The following is a 23719-nucleotide window of genomic DNA, read 5'->3' as shown; positions in this document are numbered from 1 at the left end:
AAATAGCATTAGCTAATAACAGCAGTCTAATTTAATGCAAGTTAGCCTCATTTGCATTACAACGATGTGAGGAGTTAACGCTAAGTATGCTGCCATTAGTGGCTAATTCTAATTAGGGGTGAATAAATATTACCAGCTAATGCTAATATCGTATTCTCTTCCCTTTTAACAATGTGAGCAGCTAGTGCTAGGTAGGCTGATGCTAGCAGCTAATGCTAAAGCTAATTTAATGTGAATTAGCATCACATTAGTGAGGAGTTAATGCTAAGTAGACTGCCATTAGCAGGTAATGCTAATTTTAGGTGAATAGGAATTGGCAGATAATGCTAATACCATATTTTCTTGCTTTATAACAATGTGACCAGCTAATGCTATGTAGGTTGCCGTTATTAGCTAATACTAATTTGAGGTGAATTAGCATTATCCCCTTATGCTAACAATGTTTTTTCTTACTTTTTAACAATACAAGTAGCTAATGTGAACACTTTTTTTTTTATTGAATTCTAATTTTTCCCTTGCGATGTGAAGAGTTAATGCTAAATAGGATGCCATTAGTGGCTAATTCTAATTTTAGATGAGAAAGCATTAGAAGCTAATGCTAATACCATATTTTCTTGCTTTATATCAATATTAGTAGGTAATGCTAAGTACGTAGCCATTATTAGCTAATGCTAATTTAGGTGAATTAGCATTATCCACTAATGCTAACACTGTTTTTGCCAACTCTTTTCCCTTGCATTATAACAATATGAGCAGCTAATGCTAAGAAGGCTGCCATTATTAGGTAATGCTAATTATTATGTGTGTTAGCATTATCCGCTGCTGCTAGCAATGTTTTATCTTACCTTTTAACAATATCAGCAGCTAATGCTAACACTACTTTAATTTCAGTTAAACCTACTTAGCATTAATTAACTTCATTTAGCATTAAGAAGTTTTTGCTATAGGCTACCATTAGTGGCTAATGCTAATTTTAGGTAAATAGAAATTGGCAGCTAATGCTAATACCATATTTTCTTGCCTTATAACAATGTGACCAGCTAATGCTAAGCAGGTGCCATTATTAGCTAATACTAATTTGAGATGAATTAGCATTATCCGCTTATGCTAACAATGTTTTTTCTTACTTTTTAACAATACGCCATTAGTGGCTAATTCTAATTTTAGATGAAAAAGGATTAACAGCTAATGCTCATACTGTTTGCTTTGTAAGAATGACAGCAGCTAATGATATGAAGTCTACCGTTATTAACTAATGCTAATTTGATGAGAATTAGCATTATCCGATAATGGTAACTCTTTTCCCCTGCATTATAACAATGTCAGGAGTTAATGCTAAGTAGACTGCCATTAGGGGCTAACTCTAATTAGGGGTGAATAATTATTAGCAGCTAATACTAATACCGTTTTCTCTTTTTCCTTATAACAACTTGAGCAGCTAATGCTAATTTGATGCGAATTAGCATTATATTAGTGAGCAGTTAATGCTAAGTAGGCTGCCATTATTAACTAATACTACGTTGACGTGAATTAGCATTATGCGCTACTGCTAATACTGTTTTCTCTTACTTATTAAAAATGATAGTAGCTAATACTAATACTCTTTTCCGTTGGGTAACAACAAAGTGAGGAATTAATGCTAAGTTGGCTGCTTTTAGCGGCTTATTCTAATTAGGGGTGAATAATTATTAGCAGCAAATGCTAATACTGTTTTCTCTTTCCTTATAACAATATGAGCAGTTAATGCTAATTTGATGTAAATTAGCATTATATTAGTGAGGAGTTAATGCTAAGTAGGCTGCCATTAGCAGCTAAAGGTAATTTGAGGTGAATAAGCACTAGTAGCTAATGCCAATACCCTTTTCTCTTGTGTTATAATGATGTGAAACGTTAATATTGTTCTCAAACAACAGAATGAGAATGAAATATTGATTCTAACAGGGCCCATAAACAGCATTAGCTTAGCAGCATTAGCTTATCAGAGTCTCCATCATGGTCACACAAATCCTTAGGGAAAACAGTATTAGCATTAGCTGCTAAATGTGCACTTGAGAACAAATCTATTGTGAATTCAGCCGTGAATGTAGTGTTTCCAGTAAGCTTCCATTTCCAAATGTTAGCTGCTCCTGTCTGCCTCTTTGTCACACACACAGACTGAAATGATTCACAGCCTTGTTTCATCCTTCTGTCAGTGTCACTGACTGTCACTGTGACTGTGGACATACAGCATGGGAAACACACACATGGCTGATACTTGTATCTAAAGTTACAAAATGTTGTCTCTGTCCAAATATTACCTAACTGTAAGTCTACTTTTAATGAAACTCTCAACATGACTTATCAGTTATCATTAATGTTCCTGCAAACAGACTCCTTGAAGACCCCCTACATAAATATCCATGTACTATCCAGCTAGACTAGTGTGTCTGTCCCTGAAAATATTCCTGCATGTGTGATTGTTCATGTCTCATCTGCAGGAAACAAACAGGAAGTGAGTGAAAGACACAGGAAATGATTCCAGCTCTTCCTCCTATATCAGACATTCTCTCCATACCTGAGAGTGTCCAGTCTCCAGCCTGGATCCTTCAGTCCAGCCGACAGAAGCTTCATTCCTGAGGGACCTGGATGATTGTAGCTCAGGTCCAGCTCTCTCAGATGGGAGGGGTTGGAGGTCAGAGCTGAGGCCAGAGAAGTACAGCCTTCCTCTGTGATCAGACAGCCTGACAGACTGCAGACACACAAAACAACAATCCATCTGTTATCCATCTCTATAGCAGCATAACTAAGGGATGGTTCAGGGTCACCTGATCCAGCTCTAACTATAAGTTTTATCAAAAAGGAAAGTTTGAAGCTGATCGTCAAAGTAGAGAGGGTGTCTGTCTCCTGAACTCAAACTGGGAGCTGCTTCCACACCCAGTCCAACATAGCCAGGCTTTCTTTGCTGCTTTGACAAAACCTCAAATCCCAGTCAGAGATGGTGAGCATCATCACAGTGATGATCATTTCTCTGTTAACCCAGGCTTTCTGCTTCAGGATCTGTGCACGCTCACAGAACAAGGAGACCTTTAAACATCATTTCACTAAATGGATGGACTGAGCTCAGCCTACAGATGAACTGGATAAATAAAGATTTGACCTCAGTGTGCTCAGTGTTCCTGTCTATTCCTAACATATTCCTAACATGATAGCTGCACTTTAGAGCTCTAAAACTGGAACTGACACATATTTAAACTCCACATGTTACTCAGTACATTCAGTTCTGACACTCGCCCACAGTCCAACAAAGGAAACATGGAGATCACATCAGTTTGTCACCAAAGTCTAATTATTCCAGAGGGCAGTGTTGATACAACTAAAGTTATTTTTAAGCAAAGTTGAGTTTTTTATTGTCGCAGTACTTCATGTCTGAAGTATCACTTAAATGCATTACACGCTGTTGATGGCAGCAAACAAACCACCCAAACAAACAGAGGTGGGAGGCTTGGGCAGACTACGTAGGATCAGCTTGTGGGAGGAGTCAGGATAAAACCAAAGAAAGACAAGCTAACAAACGCCACAGTGAAGTGAGTAGCTACAAACTGCAGGCTGATTAGTGTTGTTGAAGAAGTCGGTCTGAGGAACGTTCTTAGGATCAACAAATGACGGCATGTATGAGCCTCCCTCAAGACGCACCATCACAAGAAGAACACATGAGCTGTAGAAAAAGGAGAGACTATGAAAGCCACGGCGTTACAACGTGCACCAGCTGTTGGTCTCTCTGGAGACTACTGGGCGTGGCTGGGTAACCATGGTTACTTGGGAGTTACAGTACATGATATTAATGAAGAGTGGGAGCTGCGTTCTATAGCAAACAATTTGTTATGAGGTAATCAGCTGATCTTAGTTTAACCGGAAGCCCTTCACAATAATTGCAATGCCTTTATTTTGTACAACTACCATCAGTTCGTCTGTACTGATGGTAACTTAAAGTCACACTAATGTCGTTTAGTTTCTATAGTTTATGTAGTGGAAGTATACTACAGTACCCTGATCACTGATAGGACAGATTTATGTAGATATACACCTTTGTGTTTAACATTACTGCATTATAGTACTGTGATCTTTGTCCTTATATATGGCTATATTAGCTATACTGATGTACGTACATATAACTGGATATGTAACTTATCTATTCATCTTATTTGTCATGTATTTGTATTGTGTACTTCCTTTTTGTAAGAAACCACACACATGATCACAGCCGCAAGAATCAATCAGTGAAAGAATAAAGTGTCTCAAACCAAACCTTAAGCTCTTTATTCCACATGCTGGGATCATTTGGCCTTCAGTGGTGTTCTGGCTGACACACCGGAGTGACCAGAGTGCTAAAGAGTGAATCGGACACACCAGTGTCATCTCTGATATCTCCACTACATTTAATCGTCCTTCAGCTTGTGGCTGCCGTTAGCTGGTCTGCTAGTTAGCTGATTTGCTATTTAGCCGGTGTGCTAGTTAGCTGGTGTGCTAGTTAGCTGGTTCGCTAGTCAGCTGGTGTGCTGACCAGCGAACCAGTAGGTTACAAGATGAGCTTGTCTGTCTGATGAGCCAGCTCTCTCTGTCTTGGTCATTTTGTCCTTGGGCAAAACCTAACCTACCACTACAACTGTAGCTTACCTCCACCAGTGTGTGAATGTGAGAGTGAATGAATACAGGGAGTGCAGAATTATTAGGCAAATGAGTATTTTGTCCACATCATCCTCTTCATGCATGTTGTCTTACTCCAAGCTGTATAGGCTCGAAAGCCTACTACCAATTAAGCATATTAGGTGATGTGCATCTCTGTAATGAGAAGGGGTGTGGTCTAATGACATCAACACCCTATATCAGGTGTGCATAATTATTAGGTAACGTCCTTTCCTTTGGCAAAATGGGTCAAAAGAAGGACTTGACAGGCTCAGAAAAGTCAAAAATAGTGAGATATCTTGCAGAGGGATGCAGCAGTCTCAAAATTGCAAAGCTTCTGAAGCGTGATCATCGAACAATCAAGCGTTTCATTCAAAATAGTCAACAGGGTCGCAAGAAGCGTGTGGAAAAACCAAGGCGCCAAATAACTGCCCATGAACTGAGAAAAGTCAAGCGTGCAGCTGCCAAGATGCCACTTGCCACCAGTTTGGCCATATTTTGGAGCTGCAACATCACTGGAGTGCCCAAGAGCACAAGGTGTGCAATACTCAGAGACATGGCCAAGGTAAGAAAGGCTGAAAGACGACCACCACTGAACAAGACACACAAGCTGAAACGTCAAGACTGGGCCAAGAAATATCTCAAGACTGGTTTTTCTAAGGTTTTATGGACTGATGAAATGAGAGTGAGTCTTGATGGGCCAGATGGATGGGCCCGTGGCTGGATTGGTAAAGGGCAGAGAGCTCCAGTCCCACTCAGACGCCAGCAAGGTGGAGGTGGAGTACTGGTTTGGGCTGGTATCATCAAAGATGAGCTTGTGGGGCCTTTTCGGGTTGAGGATGGAGTCAAGCTCAACTCCCAGTCCTACTGCCAGTTTCTGGAAGACACCTTCTTCAAGCAGTGGTACAGGAAGAAGTCTGCATCCTTCAAGAAAAACATGATTTTCATGCAGGACAATGCTCCATCACACGCGTCCAAGTACTCCACAGCGTGGCTGCAAGAAAGGGTATAAAAGAAGAAAAACTAATGACATGGCCTCCTTGTTCACCTGATCTGAACCCCATTGAGAACCTGTGGTCCATCAAATGTGAGATTTACAAGGAGGGAAAACAGTACACCTCTCTGAACAGTGTCTGGGAGGCTGTGGTTGCTGCTGCACGCAATGTTGATGGTGAACAGATCAAAACACTGACAGAATCCATGGATGGCAGGCTTTTGAGTGTCCTTGCAAAGAAAGGTGGCTATATTGGTCGCTGATTTGTTTTTGTTTTGTTTTTGAATGTCAGAAATGTATATTTGTGAATGTGGAGATGTTATATTGGTGTCACTGGTAAAAATAAATAAATGAAATGGGTATATATTTGTTTTTTGTTAAGTTGCCTAATAATTATGCACAGTAATAGTCACCTGCACACACAGATATCCCCCTAAAATAGCTAAAACTAAAAACAAACTAAAAACTACTTCCAAAAACATTCAGCTTTGATATTAATGAGTTTTTTGGGTTCATTGAGAACATGGTTGTTGTTCAATAATAAAATTATTCCTCAAAAATACAACTTGCCTAATAATTCTGCACTCCCTGTAGTGGGATTGTAAAGGGTCTTTGAGGGTCTCGAAAAGCGCTATATAAATGCAATCCATTATTATTATTAAGAGCATCTTTAGGCCTGACTGTGCTCATCCTTCCTCCAACCTCTCCTTACCAAAGATAACAACTACATCAGTATTAGCTCAATAACAATTTCTGCAATTCAATTGTGGACATTCATTTTTAAACCTTGTGTAAAACGATAAAACCTCAAAGTCTGAGCATTATTCTTTGTGCAAACAGCTCTTGCAGGTTCCCCCGGACTTAGGTTATTTTTATTATTTAATTACTTTCCTTTAAGCAGCTGTTCAGGCTACTAAACTCATCCCAGAAATAACAAGTGACACCATTAATAGTAGAGGTGGGAATCACCATACAACTCGCGATACGATATTATCACAATACTTAACGCACGATACGATATTATTGCGATTTTTTAAAATATTTTGCGATATTTAAATTCTGCACATAAAGGTAAACTTTATCAATATTCATTTTATCTAATATCAAAGTCTCACACTCAGTCTTTCTCTCATTTCAGTCAGTTTTATTGTTGACAAACTGAACGGTTTGTATTACAGTCTAGTCCAACTTAACTGAATGCAACCATCTGGTACAATTATAGCTATTCTGAACTATGCAATTTATGAAAACTATGCAGCCCCTTCAGCAACTGAAGAATTTGAAAGTAAATTTAAAAAAATATATAATTTTACATTAAATAAAAAAGTTTTAAACTTAATTAAAATTAAACATGTCTTAAATTAAAATAAGTAAACTGTCATGTTTATTGCTGCCAAAAAAAAAGTTAAACACATTTGGACAGTGAAGGAATGTCAGGATTGTTGCTCAGAAAAAGGATCAACATGCTCTGAAGTCAACATGCTCTGACTCCAGAGCATGTTGACTTCAGAGAAAAAATTGTTTGTAACAAAATATCGATTTCTGCTGTCCCTGTATCGATACATTATTAGCAAACAAAATATCACGATTTGCAGCCCAGTGTGCCGCTCTCTCTGCTGGGATGAACCACTGGAGCTCACCCAGTCATCCCTTTCTTTCTCTCAAGAAGAAGTGAAATAAATATATTTATTATGTTATGAGTCTAATATTCTTTAAATCAAACTGTAATGAATAAATCAAGCAAGAAGATTTGGTGGCTCCACGTGTTGTAGAAGAAAAGATAAACATCTCATTTTGAGAAATCAGCCTTTAAAATTAAGTACTGTGAATAAAAAACAAACAGCGAGCCAATCAGCAGTCGCCAATATCCTCCTAATTTCATTCACAAAGAAATCAAATATATATATTATGGGCCCAAAGGAGCCTAAATCTTTAAATTAGGCAGTGCATGAAGTATTTTTTTAAATAAACAGAGACATGACTATAACAACTTTTAGTAATTCAGAGTCCAATTATCCACTCAAATGTAAATAAAAGTTCACTTGACAGCTGTAAAAGTTACCTGTTTATACAATAATATAATTCACATTTCAAATGATCATCTGTGGAAAAGTTTGAATCCTGACCTGAGAGTTTCCACTGCACACTGTGAACTCTTTAGTCCAGCGGACAGAAGCTTCACTCCTGAATCCTGCAGGTCAGAGTTACTCAGGTCCAGCTCTCTCAGACTGGAGGACTGGGAGCTGAGGACTGAGGACAGAGCTTCACAGCTTCTCTCTGACAGGTTACAGCCACTCAGTCTGAAAAATAAAAGACAATCTATAAAACAAGTACTCATGTAGAGTTTGTTAATACATTTCAAAACATTAAATGTTGACTTTCTATTTTTTAAAGGAAACATAAACATACTAAGATACAACATCATATGGATGAACTTTAATTAAGAATTCTAAAAACAAACTGTTCCCTGATCGGACCTCAGAGTATTCAGTTTACAGTTTAAACGTTGTAGTCCAGCAGACAGAAGCTTCACTCCTAAATCCTGCAGCTTTCTGATACTCAGGTCCAGCTCTGTCAGACTAGAGGACTGCGAGCTGAGAACTGAGGACAGAGCTTCACAGTTTTCCTCTGAGAGTTCACAGATGTTAAGTCTGAAGATAAAAACATGAATAAAGATTGTTGTTAAAGTGTAATCAGGGTGCAATAGCTTATTGTCTTGTGCTGAGCAGGTTAGTATAAGTTTACCTTAACTTGGAAATGAATAAAAATGCTATGAAACAAGGATAACTGGATAAAGATATAAACAAAAACAAACATCAAACACATAAACAAACAGAACTAAACATAATACAAATTGATCTGACCTCAGAACATTCAGTTTGGCATGTGGACTCTCCACTGCAGCAGACAGAAGCTTTACTGCTGAAGCCTTCAGGCTGTTGGTACTCAGGTCCAGCTCTCTCAGACTACAGAACTGGGAGCTGACCACTGACAACAAATTTTCACAGCCTTCCTCTGAGACGTTACAGCTGCTCAGTCTGAGAGAGAAAGGGAAAAAACCACAACAAAAAAAACAAAGAATATATGTGATCAAATTAAATTTGTTTATATGTTGAACCCTTTTTTTTTAAAAAAATTTATTTAAACCTATGAGACTATGAGTGCTACCAGTCCAGTGCACATGATTGGTACCTTGATGGTACCTTGCTCAGGGGTACCACAAGGTAGCTATTCGGTGGATTCGACCCCTGACCTTATGATCATGGGGCGACCACTCTGCCTACTGAGCTAATAATTCTGTGTACACTATCATACAATATTAACTAAAACAATTATTTTAGAAAATTTTAGTAATTCAATAATCATGCTCATTACCTGTGTATTGTGAATAACACTTGATTTTAAACACTAGCTGTATAAAACTCTTCCTGTTAAAGGTGTGTATAAAGGAGATGAGCTGAAATGCAGACTTCATGGAGAATGTTTGCTGTCAGCATATATCAAAGACAAAGCAGAGATCCATCCAGTCTCTTCCACTAAGCCCACAGAGGGACAGACAACCACTCTCACTCACACCTGCATGAAGTTTGGATCACCAGGTAACCTAACTGCATGTCTGTGGACAGTGGGAGGAAACTGTAGAGGACCCAGAGTGAACCCACTGTAATTCTGTGATAACACTGGTTATGGAAGCCTTACAGTTACATATGGTTACTGACAAGAAACACGACCTTAGAGGCAATTTCAGTAATGAAGACCGAGTTTCTCCCTCCATACGGGATGAAAACATGACAGCACAGCAGAGATTTATATTTAAAAAGGGAGAGTGTGCACTGAAAGTGAGATACAAACTTGAACTTAAATTATGAACATCAGAAAAAGATGTAGGTGAAGTCTGGCAGGTGAAGTTTGTGCTTTAGAATAAAACAACCAAACTCCTGGAGTTGGAGACAAGTGAACAAGCTGAGGATAATAAACCTGTCAGAGGGGCTGAAGCATCAGAGCTCATGTTCTTATAGGCTGGGTCTGGATTGTCCTTTGATAAGAGTTACAGAACAAAGTGTGTTTTAGAAATGCTGGAGTGAAACATTAAAACTACCATATATTTACTGAGTGACTGATGATCATTTAATTTACTATTTTAAAAAAATGTTACAGTGCTCTTTGAACTCAGCATTTCTGATTTATTTCCCATGATTTTAACAATGAAGCGATGACAACATGTTTACTCACAGAGCTTTGTTGGAGGCTTTGACCACTGGCAGCATTCTCAGAAGAGCCTCCTCTGAAGCAGAGTATTTCTTGAAGTCAAACTCATCCAGATCTTCTTCTGATGACAGTAAGATGAAGGTCAGAGCTGAGCACTGAGCAGGAGACAGTTTACCTGTGGAGAGACTTCCTGAAGTCCTGTATTGTTGGATCTCCTCCACTAGAGAACAATCATTCAGTTCATTCAGACAGTGGATCAGATTGATGCTTTTCTCTGCAGACAGATTCTCACTGAGCTTCTCCTTGATGTACTGGACTGTTTCCTGATTGGTCTGTGAGTTACTTCCTGTTTGTGTCATCAGGGCTCGTAAGAGAGTCTGATTAGTCTTCAGTGAAAGACCCAGGAGGAAGCGGAGGAACAAGTCCAGGTGTCCATTTGGACTCTGTAAGGCCTTGTCCACAGCACTCTGGTAGAAGTGTTTCTCTGCAGATTCTCCTGTTTCAGACTTCTGGGAGGTTGTTTGTTGTTGTTCCAGCAGATTGAGTCCAGAGTTGATGAAGGTCAGATGGACATGAAGAGCAGCCAGAAACTCCTGAACACTCAGATGGATGAAGCAGAACACCTTGTCCTGGTACAGTCCTCTCTCCTCTTTAAAGATCTGTGTGAACACTCCTGAGTACACTGAGGCTGCTGTGATATCGATGCCACACTCTGTCAGGTCTGATTCATAGAAGATCAGGTTTCCTTTCTGCAGCTGATCAAAAGCCAGTTTTCCCAGAGACTCCATCATCTTCCTGCTCTCTGGACTCCAGTGTGGATCTGTCTCAGCTCCTCCATCATACTTGACCTTCTTCACTTTGGCCTGAACCACCAGGAAGTGGATGTACATCTCAGTCAGGGTCTTGGGCAGCTGTCCTCCCTCTCTGGTTTCCAGCACATCCTCCAGAACTGTAGCAGTGATCCAGCAGAAGACTGGGATGTGGCACATGATGTGGAGGCTTCGTGATGTCTTGATGTGGGAGATGATGCTGCCTGCCTGCTCCTCATCTCTGAATCTCTTCCTGAAGTACTCCTCCTTCTGTGGGTCAGTGAACCCTCTGACCTCTGTCACCATGCCAACACAGTCAGGAGGGATCTGATTGGCTGCTGCAGGTCGTGTGGTTATCCAGAGGCGAGCAGAGGGAAGCAGTTTCCCCCTGATGAGGTTTATCAGCAGCACATCCACTGAGGTGGACTTTCTAGGGTCAGTTAGGATTGTAGTTTTGTGGAAGTCCAGAGGAAGTCGACACTCATCCAGACCATCAAAGATGAACACAACCTGGAAGTCTTCAAAGCTGCAGATTCCTGCTTCTTTGGTTTCAGTAAAGAAGTGATGAACAAGTCCCACCAAGCTGAACTTTTCCTCTTTCAGCACATTCAGCTCTCTGAAAGTGAATGGAAATATGAACTGGATGTGCTGGTTGGCTTTGTCTTCAGCCCAGTCCAGGCTGTGTTTCTGTGTTAAGACTGTTTTCCCAATGCCAGCCACTCCCTTTGTCAGCACTGTTCTGATTGGTTTGTCTCTTCCAGGTGAGGCTTTAAAGATGTCTTCTTGTCTGATGGTTGTTTCTGGTCTGTCTGGTTTCCTGGATGCTGTTTCAATCTGTCTGACCTCATGTTCATCATTGACCTCTGCAGTCCCTCCCTCTGTGATGTAGAGCTCTGTGTAGATCTGATTCAGGAGGGTTGGGTTTCCTGCTTTAGCGATGCCCTCAAACACACACTGGAACTTCTTCTTCAGGGTGGATTTAAGGTTACGATGACAAACAGCAGCTGGAAGTTCTGAATAATAATAATAAAAATACAACTTTAACAATCATATTTTACAAAATGCTGATGACAATTTCTGACCCACTGAGAAATGACTGAACACACTGGTGTCACAAGTCTCTCATTTATCCAGCAGCTTAAATCTTTAGATAAATCCTCTTACGTCTCTGCAGACGGTCAGCCAGCTCCTCCTGCTTCATTCTCCTCAGGAAGTCCACTGTGATCTTCACAAATGCCTCTCTGCTGTTTCTCCTCTGCTCATCATCCTCCCTCTGAAACCCCAAGCACTGGGGCTTATTTGGATTCAGAGCCTTCTGGATCTTCTTCAGCTCGTTCTTCACAAAAGTGATGATGTTGTCCTCCAGCAGCTGGAACAGAATACTTTATGAATGACCCACCACTCTGAACTTTAGTCCACACAACATCCACTTCTTTACGATCAAGGGGCATATCATCCGCGAACTCTTTACCAATTATAGGTTTGACTTTATCTGATTAACTGAGACTTTGTCCACAACTCCATGATCCCAAAACGTTGATGCTGTTCATATGAATGCAGCGATTTCAGTGGGAGAAACATTTCACTGGTGTTCAGAGCTGAACTACCAACAGGTTGATGATCAAAGCCAGAAACTTGGAGATGTTTCAGGTGACTGAGTTGATCGTACAGACAACTGGTCTTAAAGGTTCACTCTGTTTACGCATACAGATCAGTATTTAAGGTTTGACTCTCATCATCCACTGGAGCACAAACTGGGCGTAATCAGGACGCAACAACACAGAACAAACACCATCCCCACAGACACAGCAGCCAGCGAAGCAGAAGAACTTCACATCAAGAAGGTCCTGAGTAAATGTGAACGCTGGTTTGAGGGCGGAGTCAAGGAGGCCATTTATGTGAAAAGGAAAGACCATCTCTGAATGGAGGAGGGGCCTAAGGGTACAACTGTCACCATCTTACATGCTGTGATTGCAGCCATTCCCCAGCTCTCTGTGAACTGGACTCATGACCATTGATCAACAACCATTGATCAATGGTCCTGACAATATGCGTACCAATGATCAATGAACTGACCTCCCAGCCCATTGTTCCTTCAGTGGGCTGGTTTCAGTCATACAAATGTCCTGTTTATAAGATTGAAACCTGCAGTCAGCTGAGACTGAAGAAGTCACCTGATGATGATGAAACGTTTCTCCCACTGAAAACATCCAGATGAACAGAATCAAGCTTTTTGGGATTTACGTACCTGGATGATTGAGCATCAAGACACAACTCTGTGACTTTTCTCAGATGAATAAATCCTCTCCTCCAGCTTTGTTTACATCTACCAGCCCTGTGGCGCTGCCCAGGGACAATAATCTATGTGAGAGGTGGAAAGTCATACAGGTGTCTGCTCCTGCCTTCAGTTATTTTATCTACTGTGTGTCAACTGGCTGAACCTCCTCCAACTGTCTACTGTCTCCCTAAACTCAACAATGACTTCGTGATCTATCCATTCTCTGACCAAAGACATCCTGCTGCAGGAGGTTAACATAGCAGCCAATGATGATCCCACTCACTGTGAACAACACATTTGGACCTGATTTGCTGCTCTGGTTTACACGTGAACTTTGACTGCTGCTGTCACCAACTTGAGAGGCTCTACAGAAAAACTGGACTTGTCCATAAAAATCATAAACTAAATTACAAGGACAGCATTGCTCAATCAACTCTAATTACTACTGACATGTTATCTCTTCTAACTAAGGTACAGACACTCAAACTTGCTGCTTTCAGTGAGAAGTCAAATGTCTGAATATGAGCTGAGAGTCCTCCTCCTTCCCGTGGGGTTTACTTTCTCTACTACTTTCAATATAAACACGCCCCTTTCATGCACCTGCAGAGGGCCACCAGCAGATGGAGCTGTCTTAAACAAATCCACTTGGATAGTTAGCTGTAGATGACTTTATCAGTATGATTGTAGGATTTTGAGTTATTCTTTAGATTTATTTCAACTCTTATATTGTGCACAAGTGTTGAGCGACCCATAATTTCTCTGTACTTTTCATAAGAGCAGCCAGACTTTCAGCTGGTTTTTCTTTGCTCTGCAGGTTTATGAAGGTGTGTCAAAGTTGTTCTTTGGACATTAGCTGCTTATTAAATCATTTTCAGTCCTCGTACAGAAACACTCTTCAAGCTAAATCCAAGTGTGTTAGACCAGAGTTAACCTGATAGATATGTGTGGGTGTGTAACTCTTAGAAGCTGATTGGCTGCTTTTTATGGGGGCTGGGTCTTTGGAAAGTGTTTTAGTAACACACCCTGAACTGCACACTTTAACAAACAACATGAGATTTTAACAGTAATGTAAAACTCATGTGATTCACTGTTATTAAGCACAAACACATCTATGGCCCTGTTTCCATTAGTAGCTGCTCAGATCGACTCACCACAGGTCGCCACGACTGGACTGGATCCACTGGTTTCCATTACAGTTGAGGACCACCTAATGTGGTCGTCTCAATACAGCCGAGTGTCAGCTCACATCATTAGTAAGTGCTAATGCTGCTAATTTCCATCATATTTGTCATTTATTGCTCAAAGTTATTGAAGAAACAGTTATTCAGCTTCATTCCCACTGATCTCGACTACAAACTGTTTCACTTTGGTTTTTGTTTAAAGCCTCGATGTTTAAAACGTTTCCCTGTGATCACATTTGCACCGTCTGATTTCAAAGTTTGTTTCTTTTGGTCATTTAGTCCACAGAGTCCTTGGTGTTCTGAAAGGGACCTATAAATAAATGCATTATTATTAATATTAAAGTAGTTGTTGTACATGTACAGACCATAAATATGGAGTCCAGCTGTGTTTGATGCTGCTGGGCAGACTGACCACTGGGAACCTCTGAGCTCTGCTGCTCCACTCTGTGGAGGAACCATGAAGGATTAGATCAACACAGGATAAAGATCCAGGAGTTTCTGCTCAAATAACTTCATCTGAATCAAGTCTGTCAAGTTTTAAACTCTCAGATTGTGAACATATCAGTAATTTTCAGTCTGTTTTCATGGACGTCCTTTCAGTGGTGATGTCAGGGATGATTTTGAAGAAGCTCATCAAACTGAACCATCAGCAGATCACTGCTCCAAAACCAGAACATGATCCGAGTCTCCCTCCACCACCAGAACACCAGCTTTACTAACGTGGTAGATCAGTGTAGTACAGATCAATAACTGATGAGTCATTTGATCAAAATCACTGAGTGCTTCACGTCTGACCCTCTGATGCTTCTGTAGACATTTTGCATATTTAATGAATGTCTGACAGTTTTACATTCATTCTATGAACACAGTGGAAATGTTGTGTTATAGTCTCCATGTTGTTTCCAGCATCATAAATTCTTAAGTTCAGAAAATTAGATTCTTTCTTCACAGCTGAAAAACAACAACATTTATTCTGTATTGAAATCTGCATCGTCCACTCCAAAGGTCACAATCTGAAGGTAACATCTGGTTTTGTTCCCTGTGGTTAACTCTGAGCATCAGTATGGTGGGATTTATCCACTACATCCACACCACTGTGGTTCAGTGTTGTCCTGATGGAGTAACAGCAGCCAGTATGATCCAGGCTTTAGCTGCTGGGTCTCTGTGTGACCTCTCAGACTGTTTAACAGATCAGACACAAAGAGAATCAGAGCAGCTCTGTTCTTTAAAGACAAACATGAACCCACTCAGGTCACACTTTCCCCACAGATATGAGCATCACTGTCCTCAAACAGCAAATGACCAAGTCGAACATTTGGATCTTTTCTCTTTCATTCTTTTCTTTTTAATGAATCTTTGTAACAATCTGAGGATGTTTCAGGTCATATTTATCCAGGAAACACAAACATGTAAAGGAGTCATCACAGCTCTCTGACCTCGTTGCTCCAGGTTCACCACTGAAGTTTGGATTATAATCTTTGGACTGGTCACTCCTCACAGACGGACAGCTGGACCCTGCAGACTGTGACCTCTGACCTCTGCAGACACAAACATGATTGAAGCAGCTGTGATCACACAGACTGCAGATAATGCAGCTGTTTCCTGTCAGTAACATCCTCTTAGATTAGAGTTCAGCTTTTTACAGGAAAACTGGACAAAACTGATTTTTGTTACAAACTCATTTTCATTTCCTCTCAGCTCACAAACACAGTCAGACAATCAACCAGAGTCAACACTGATTATAATGTCAGTGCAGAATTATTTCTGTTACTCAGTGAGTTCAGCTCTCTGACCTCGTTGCTCCAGGTTCACCACTGAAGTCTGGATTTAGATCTTTGGACCGGTCACTCCTCACAGACGGACAGCTGGACCCTGCAGACTCTGCTCTGTCCTCCTCTTCCTCCATCATCATCTTCAGTCAGTCTGAGAGGTAAACCACAAACACTCAGTGAGTTCACATTAACAGGAGGAACTGAGTTACAGTCGCTGACCTCTGACCTGTCATGTGACCTAGAAACCAGGTCACATGATTCACATCAGCTCACACACACTTTCTACCTGCAGAGGAAACACAAATCATTCATGTGCACATCAGCTGAAATCCTCCTTTCATCATGTGTGCTGTCCAAACATCAGCTGCTTCTTTCCTGCTTCATCTCAGTGTCAGCTGGATGCAGTCAGACAGCAGTGTGAGGCAGAGGAAGCTGCCATCAGCTGCTCTGCTATCAGTCCACTAGATGGAGCCTGAAGCACACACGATGCATTCACTGACACACACTGATTCACTGTGACTGGAAGCTTCAGTCAGTCCAACACGTGTGAACATTTTAAACCTTTCAGTTGATGGACTACTTTTAATTAACTGCTTTAGCCCACTTACAATGAAAATTTAAAAAATCTTGTTCATGACGTGTGTAGTATGTTAACACTATTGGAAGGAAAAAAAAACTTGAACTCCAATTTTGAAAACACAACTTTCTTTAAATAAAGCTCTGACTTGTATTATGAGTCTGTGGTCTGGGAGAGAGTCTGTAACTCTGTCTGCAAAATACAGTAAATAATGACCAATGTTGGGCAGTTAATTATATAGTTACTTCTTCAAAAAAGTAACTGAGTTATGCAAACAAAGTTTTTTGCAGCTGTTTACCTAAAAATGCAGCCAAGGTGTTTTTTTAAAATAAACATTTCAAACTATTTACAGAACAATCAGCTGTTCTGCATCAAATCTGATGCCACACAAATTATTTGTGCTGCTCCAAAAAATAATTTCTGTCCTCTATGAGATGAAGGAGAACAACAGCCTGATACCTGCAGGCCTGACAGCAGCAGATGTATCACTGCTGTAACACCTGTAACACTCAGCAGTTGCCTCATTGTTCTGACACACACAACAACACTATTGACTACACTACACACTAACTACACACTAACTACACACTAACTACACAAGATTTGCTCTAAACGCCTCAAATCTCTCACATCTCAAACACGCCGTCACTCCGTTTCTTAACAACTAAATGCCATGTTTTGATTGGTTTACTTTAATTTCAATTCAGGTTAGAATTCTTTTTGTGTGCGCAACACAGATTTTCTCTGCGCAGAGACCGTGCCAACAGTGCGCAAATGCGCACTTGCGCAGCTTAGAGGGAACATTGCTCATGAGGTGACTACCAATAAAAATGAGTGTGCTTCACTGTCAGAGCTACGGTGATTCAACCAGTAGGTCGAATGACTTGAAATATTTGTTTGATGCTTTGCATTGAGGCGCATTGTTGAATTTGCAGGGACACAATAACCACAGATCAGTTGTTCAAACCACTACAGTAGGGAGCCATGTCATGAATAATAATAATACTAATAATAATGTTAATTTAAGTAATTGTTTTTGACTGAACATCACATATAATGTAACAAGCAGTAAATTCAGGTTAAGTGCATTATCAGCATCTGGAGGAGCTCCTTATCCTTCTCTTTACTGCTCACCTCTTACAAAGTGTTCACACAGTTTGCTATCCTCTGTCAGCCTGCTAGCTATGCTAACAAGTCTACTACACACACTTGACTCGGTCACATGACAGACAGCAGAGATAGCTCCTCTGCTAGCTAAGCTAACTCATGTTAAAGGTCAAAGAAATGAGGCGATGCTGCTGGGAGTTATGTCACAGACTAGCAGAATTTAGTTATTCAGCATAATATTTAATCCTTATTATCTCCTCCTCTCACCTCTGTTTACATCTAAAAACAAGAAAATTTAGCCAACAGTTTATTAGCTTTGGTGAAATTATAAACAGGCATCAGCGCGGTCACCTATACTGTCCTTTAGTGCTGGAGAAGCAGGAACACCAGTTAATCTAAAATCTCCTTTTCTCTCTAAAAAAGTGACAGCAGACTGAGTCAAAGACAGAAACCTTATTTAAACACCAAACATTCACTTCCTGATCCAGGATTCAAAGAGGACGTTGAACTTACTCAGCTTCTTCTTCCAATGAACGTCTTCACTCTGCAGCTCTCTGCTGTCTGGACCAGGTCTGTGTAGAAACAGAGAAAATCCTCTGCTTCTTCTCCGTCAGCAGTCCTCTGTGTCTGCAGGCTGCGTCAGATTAAACACTTCACACCAGCAAAGAGGCTGAAGCTCACAGGTCAAAGGTCAGCTGCTGCACCTTTTGTGATATTAATTTGATCAATCATTATCTTGGAGCAGGTTTCTGTTCCAACTCCAACACACAGAAAACAACCCTGAGAACGAATCAGATGATATGTGGGTGTGTCTGCAGGCTTCAATAGATGAGCATTAAACACTCAACAAAGACTCTGAAGCTCACAGGTCAAAGGTCAGCTGCCACACTGTATATAACAATTCACTTTTGAACAGTAGATAGCCTGTAGGCGTCTCTGCAGTGATAAACAGTTTACACATTAAACACTGAACCATAAAAGAAGCTTAAGCTGCAGCTCACAGGTCAAAGCTCAGCTGCTGCACCCACTTATGAGTTTAAATAAATCATGAACAGTCCAACACCCATGAATGAAATTTAGAGGATTCACAGAAATATTGATAAAAGTTCTCGGAGCTGCTGTGCAAATATTTTTAACTCACTATGGAAACTCTGATCAAAGTTAAACTCCTGGTTTCAAACTTTAAGCTTTTTTGCTGAAGCAGTTGTACAGAAATAATATTAAACTATAACAGTCCTGATATACAGTGATCCCCTCAAAAATAAACACAGATATAAAACTTCTGTCCATTCTGCCATTAAAACGGTAAAATAGATCCACTGATCTGATTTTTTTACTGTTTATGAAGAATAAGCAAATATATTATAAGATGATGAGAGGTGAGAAAAAAAATCCTCAGAATCACTCGTTTGTATTCAAATGTCAAAGTTCGCGTTCATCTGTTCCTCTCCTACACGTCACTATAAAGTTTAATCTTGTAAAAGTCAGAGTTTGAGTTCATATTCACTGCAGTCTTGTACAATATCTACATGTTAACGTTTGTTTGTGCTAAACTGTTCATTTGTTCCGTTTCATAATAAAATATATAAACATCTGTAACATCTGCACTTTAATATCTGGTATTTTGTACAGACAGAAGACAAAAGGTTTACTTTAGTATTAAAATATGAGTCCCGTACAAATCAAATATGTATATATAAAACTTTAAACTGATTTTTTTCAAACTTTTTTCCTCACCAGGAAAAAAGAAAAACTTTTTACATGTCAAAGCTCAACATCTGACTTACTATTAATATAAAAACCGTGACTGAAGCATCTTTAAATGTTCCGATTTATTAACAGTGTTTTAAACTTAATACAGTAACGTTTGTTCAGTCTGAGAAATGTAAAACATGTTTTATCCTCCATCTTTGTTTCAGTGTGAACAGTCTGAGCGGACAGTTCGTGATATTTTTAACAGAGGCCGACCTGCTGAATCAAATTTGTTTTAAAAAGTCCTCTGCTGTCCCTCCACCTGATGCCTCTGAACACGAAGGGTGAGAACTTTAAATTAACACTGTGGCAGATATGTAACCATCTTTAAATGATCTCACTGACTTACAGACAAATGAAGGAAGACATCTGTGGTGGCTGAAACCTCCACCCGAAACATATCCACAGACAGCAAGGTTGTTGTAGTTTTGTAATTTTTAATTAGTTTTTATTTCCATTTCTTTTTCACTTTGTGTTTTTAATTCTGTTTAGTTTCAGTTAGTTTCCACGGTGAGTTTGCTTGTTTCAGTTTATATTTGATTTTTTATTTATTATATATTTACGGGGTCAGAGGCTGGACTGACGGAGATTAATGTAGATTTTATGATAAAAACGTAACTTTTTGAAAGCAGTGACTCAGTCTTTTTTTTTAGCCAAACTAACAACACTAACAGGCCATTTCCTGTAAAATGTTAATCAGTTTTCCAAAATCATTTCATTGATCATTCTCAATAATTTAGTTAATTTAGTTCAGTTTTGTGTGTTTTGTAACACTTCTTCCTGTTGGAGAGGAGCCAACACTTTGTGACGCAGTATTTTTAAGACCGACATGTTGAACCTGTATCTGACACACATCTATACGAAGTATTCATTTACAAAGTCCGCTCTCTGTCTCCTGCTGTGCGTGTAAATAAAAACATCTGGAGCTCAGCGGCTCTCCAGTTGAGCTCAGGCCACATTCAGTGTGTTTAGTCTGATTCCCGGACTCTGATCACACAAGGCCAGAAAATGGCGGAGACACTCGGCCTTGTTGGAAAACGTTACACACTGACTTTAATGGAGAGACCGGAAATACAAACACACACAGTTTGTTGTGTGAAGAAATCAAACATGAGCTGAACAAACAGTAAAGTTCCTAAAGACAAACTGTTAAAGGAGGAAACAAAGCAAACTTACAGTTTCTTCACACACCAACAACAAGCTCCACTCCACACCTGGACACTAAACACGGACACACAGGTGAGCTGCTTCCTGGAAGGAGGCGGGGCTCCACCTGAAACTCAGCACAGGTGGGAGGGGCTCAGCTCTGTGTGTGCTGATGTGTTAACTTTAAAAATATGCCGTCTGACTGCTCAGACTGAGTCAGAGTAAAGTTCACATGCTGACGTGTGGAGACATGAAACCTTGTTGTAGCTGCAGGTGTGAACACACTGATCCCAGATCAGCTCTGCTGTATTTGTAACATGAACATTTCTGCTGCAAAGCTTCAAATGTTCAGCATGTTTCTCTGTTTCCAGTCTATAGATCCAGTCACACTTTCTACCTTCACCTGTGCAGTAAAGACTGAGAGCAGAGCTGAAAGCAAGCGTCCAATCAGTGAGCAGCATCAACACCTGAGCTTCATTCAGACTCTGTTATTGAAGATGTTGTTGGTACAAAGTTCACCTGCTGCTCACATGAATCCATGAAAGATTTATTTCACTGAATGTTTCTTCAAAGCTCATTTCAACCTGTTGAAGTCATGAATGAAAGTGCAGACTGAGAGTGGATCACATGATGTTTGAGGTGTGTCATGTGACATGTTCAGTATTGTCACACATGTCTAGATTGTCCCTGATATCATAACTGCTCAAACACTGATGATTATATTTGAAGAATTATTCCTGATGGCAGCAAAGTTTGAATGGAGCTCTCTGTCTGTGCTGATTTGTCGCCCTCTGGAGGTCAAAGCACAAACTGCATGATGTCACTGTAACCACCACAGAGACAGGAAGTGTTTTTATGACTGAAACACTGAAATGATGCTAACGGCTGTCGTTAGGCTCACTGACAGCAGTGCTGATGTGTTCATGTCAAACACTGGCTCAGGTCAGACTCCTTCATCCTTCTCCAGCGTGAGGCCGCCCTCAGACCCACAGGAGCTCTGACCTTTGACCTCCTGACCCTAACCATTTTAGTCTTGTTGCATCTTTAAATGCAAATCCATCCAAACTGTAGCCGAGCAAAAGAAGCTGGAAGCTGTTCTATGAATGATGTTGTTGAAGGAGCTTGGAAAGAAAAGCGTCTGGACTTCTTTAAGTTGCTTGATGAGGGACATGGACGTCTTAACGCCCACTCACATCCTGGGACATTTGATCACAGGAAATCACATGATAGTGTGGGGCTAGATCTCACAATGGGTTCACCCAAGACACGAGTAGTTCTTTATGTTTCTCGTGCACGGGAGAGAACTGGACCAATGCCGTTCCTTCGCTTGACCACAGTCGCTCTCGTCCGTTCCCTCGTAACACTGCTCTTTTATTGAGGTTACATGAATATACATAGGTTCATTAACATACACGTGAACAAAGGTACCAGTCTGTATGTTATGTAGGTGTGTGTGTGTGTGTGTGTGTGTATGTGTGTGTGTGTGTGTGTGTGTGTGTGTGTGTGTGTGTGTGTGTGTGTGTGGAGTCAGAGTGTGACCCCATAAACGACTTCCCTAAACCTGCTGGTCTGGAAGTCCAGCAGTTCATCTAAACAAAAGGCACTTAGACTAAAACAGACATCCTACCACAAAACAATAAGAAGGTAGCACCTCTCCCATGATCCCAGGACGTGGGTGTGAATGCCAGAACACTCTGGAGTCACACAAAGTCTTTAAAGACTACTATCATTACACAATTGGTTCTACACCTCTGAGCATATATGGTTAGATATTCCCCAATAACAATGACAATGATAAAATATAAATCCAACAATGGTTTTCAGGGTTTTTATCGTTAACTTCGTTTCCCTGGGTCTTTTCCCGTGTTGTAGTCGTGTGTCTTATTTTGAAAGAAATGTTTACGCGTTACCATAGCGACCAGACAGCATTAAGGGAGCAGACAGGTGCATCCAACAACATTTTATTTTCCCTTATTTGATTTATGGACCTAACTGTATGAACTGGACTTTGGCTTTAATGCTGCTCCTCTTCATCATTGCTGTGTTGCATTTCCATCATTCTGCTGCTGGATTCACTGCAGGCTTTAACAAACACTCCTTTGGGTCCAGGCCCAGCCACGTGTTTGTAAGCTGCTGTGCTCCTCACAAATAAAGCCTGAAGCAGCTCAGACTGTTAGAAGCAGCACTGAGCCCTGTTACAGTTATAGTGTTAGAGCAGCGGCTGCAGCCTACAGCATTTAAACTAGCTGACAGTAAACACATCAGTCCAGATGTTACCACATTACTTTGTGATGCTGAGAGTTAAAGGAGACTGGCTGATTAAAATCCCATTCCTTACATCACCGTCCTCTGCTCTGACTGGTTTCATTTAATCACAATCAGAATACTTTTTGATCCCCAGGGGAAATTATTTAGGTTACAGTGCTGCAGCACAAACAGGAACAAAGACACAACACACTAAGTAAGAAATAGCACAATATACACAATATATACATGCATACATATGAGTCACTTATAAGTAACATGTGAGTGCTGGGGTCTATGACAGCAGGCAGGTCTGTATTTATGTCCAGGCTGACATGAACAGCTAGTAGTTCAGGGTTCAACACTCAGGGAAGTGTGTGACCTTCCACACTGACAGAAGATGCTAAACATGACTTTAAACTGTTGTTTGTTAAAGCCTCACAGATCTGAGAGCAGGGCTCAGTGGGTACATGAGCCTTTATACATGAAGGCTTTCTGTTTCCAGGAGAGGAAACATGTGATCCAGCTGTGTTTGGTCACATGGATCTGCTCTGCATGGATCACCTGACTAAAACATGTTGTTGTTATTGTTCTTACAGTCTTAAATCGGTACATCAGGTGGGTCACATGACACCCGGGGGTGACAGCAACATCTTTCCTCTTTAGAAAGCTGCTCTCTGTCCCAGGAGCTGTTGTCACAGTAACAGCAGGAACAGGAAGTCACATGCTCTCTGCTCTGTGATTGGCTGCTTCTTATCTCAGCTTCCTGCAGAGGGTGGGGTCTGCTGATAACGCACACCAACAGAAGTGTGACTTTCACTTCCTGTTTATTGCTGTTGTTCTTAAAGCTCTCAGGCGATGCTGCAGCGCCCCCTGCTGACACAAACTCCTCCCTCTGTCTCAGAGGTCACAGGTCAGCCTGCTGCAGAGGGTCTGCCTGTTCATGGACTTCCTGTTACAGAGACGGGTCTCAGCGTCAACACTGGTT

The 23719-nt window shown here is 40.7% G+C and overlaps 3 protein-coding genes and 1 long non-coding RNA gene across 4 annotated transcripts in view; 1 reads left to right on the top strand and 3 right to left on the bottom strand.

Moving 5' to 3' along the window:
- LOC147337001 (protein NLRC3-like) overlaps positions 1-23719 on the bottom strand; it is a 618167-nt gene that overhangs the window by 7531 nt on the left and 586917 nt on the right. The window contains exons 7-10 of the mRNA XM_086287156.1: positions 8521-8694; positions 8134-8307; positions 7783-7956; positions 2555-2728 (exon numbers count right to left, since the gene is read on the bottom strand). Of these exons, the coding sequence (XP_086143282.1) occupies positions 2555-2728; positions 7783-7956; positions 8134-8307; positions 8521-8694 (696 nt within the window). The remainder of the gene's footprint in view (positions 1-2554; positions 2729-7782; positions 7957-8133; positions 8308-8520; positions 8695-23719) is intronic.
- LOC147337013 (protein NLRC3-like) overlaps positions 1-23719 on the top strand; it is a 504309-nt gene that overhangs the window by 309485 nt on the left and 171105 nt on the right. The window lies entirely within an intron of this gene.
- LOC147337019 (protein NLRC3-like) lies at positions 9309-12130 on the bottom strand. The gene is made up of 3 exons (XM_086265845.1): positions 12113-12130; positions 11839-12043; positions 9309-11687 (listed from the first exon to the last, which is right to left on the bottom strand). The coding sequence occupies exons 1-3, from the start codon at positions 12128-12130 to the stop codon at positions 9886-9888; spliced, it is 2025 nt and encodes a 674-aa protein (XP_086121971.1). The 3' UTR covers positions 9309-9885.
- Positions 15510-20588, bottom strand: LOC147337018 (uncharacterized). The gene is made up of 4 exons (XR_015128557.1): positions 20518-20588; positions 18103-18293; positions 15927-16056; positions 15510-15671 (listed from the first exon to the last, which is right to left on the bottom strand). It is a non-coding gene; the product is annotated as an uncharacterized LOC147337018 (long non-coding RNA).

This window comes from Aulonocara sp. 'chitande type north' Nkhata Bay, linkage group LG3 (genome assembly GCF_057382095.1).
Source record: "Aulonocara sp. 'chitande type north' Nkhata Bay isolate Kocher_YH1m ecotype deep benthic linkage group LG3, A_spYH_male_GT1.1, whole genome shotgun sequence".
NCBI lineage: Eukaryota > Metazoa > Chordata > Actinopteri > Cichliformes > Cichlidae > Aulonocara > Aulonocara sp. 'chitande type north' Nkhata Bay.
The sequence above is the reverse complement of the archived record's forward strand: the minus strand, read 5'-3'. Positions and strand labels throughout refer to the sequence as shown.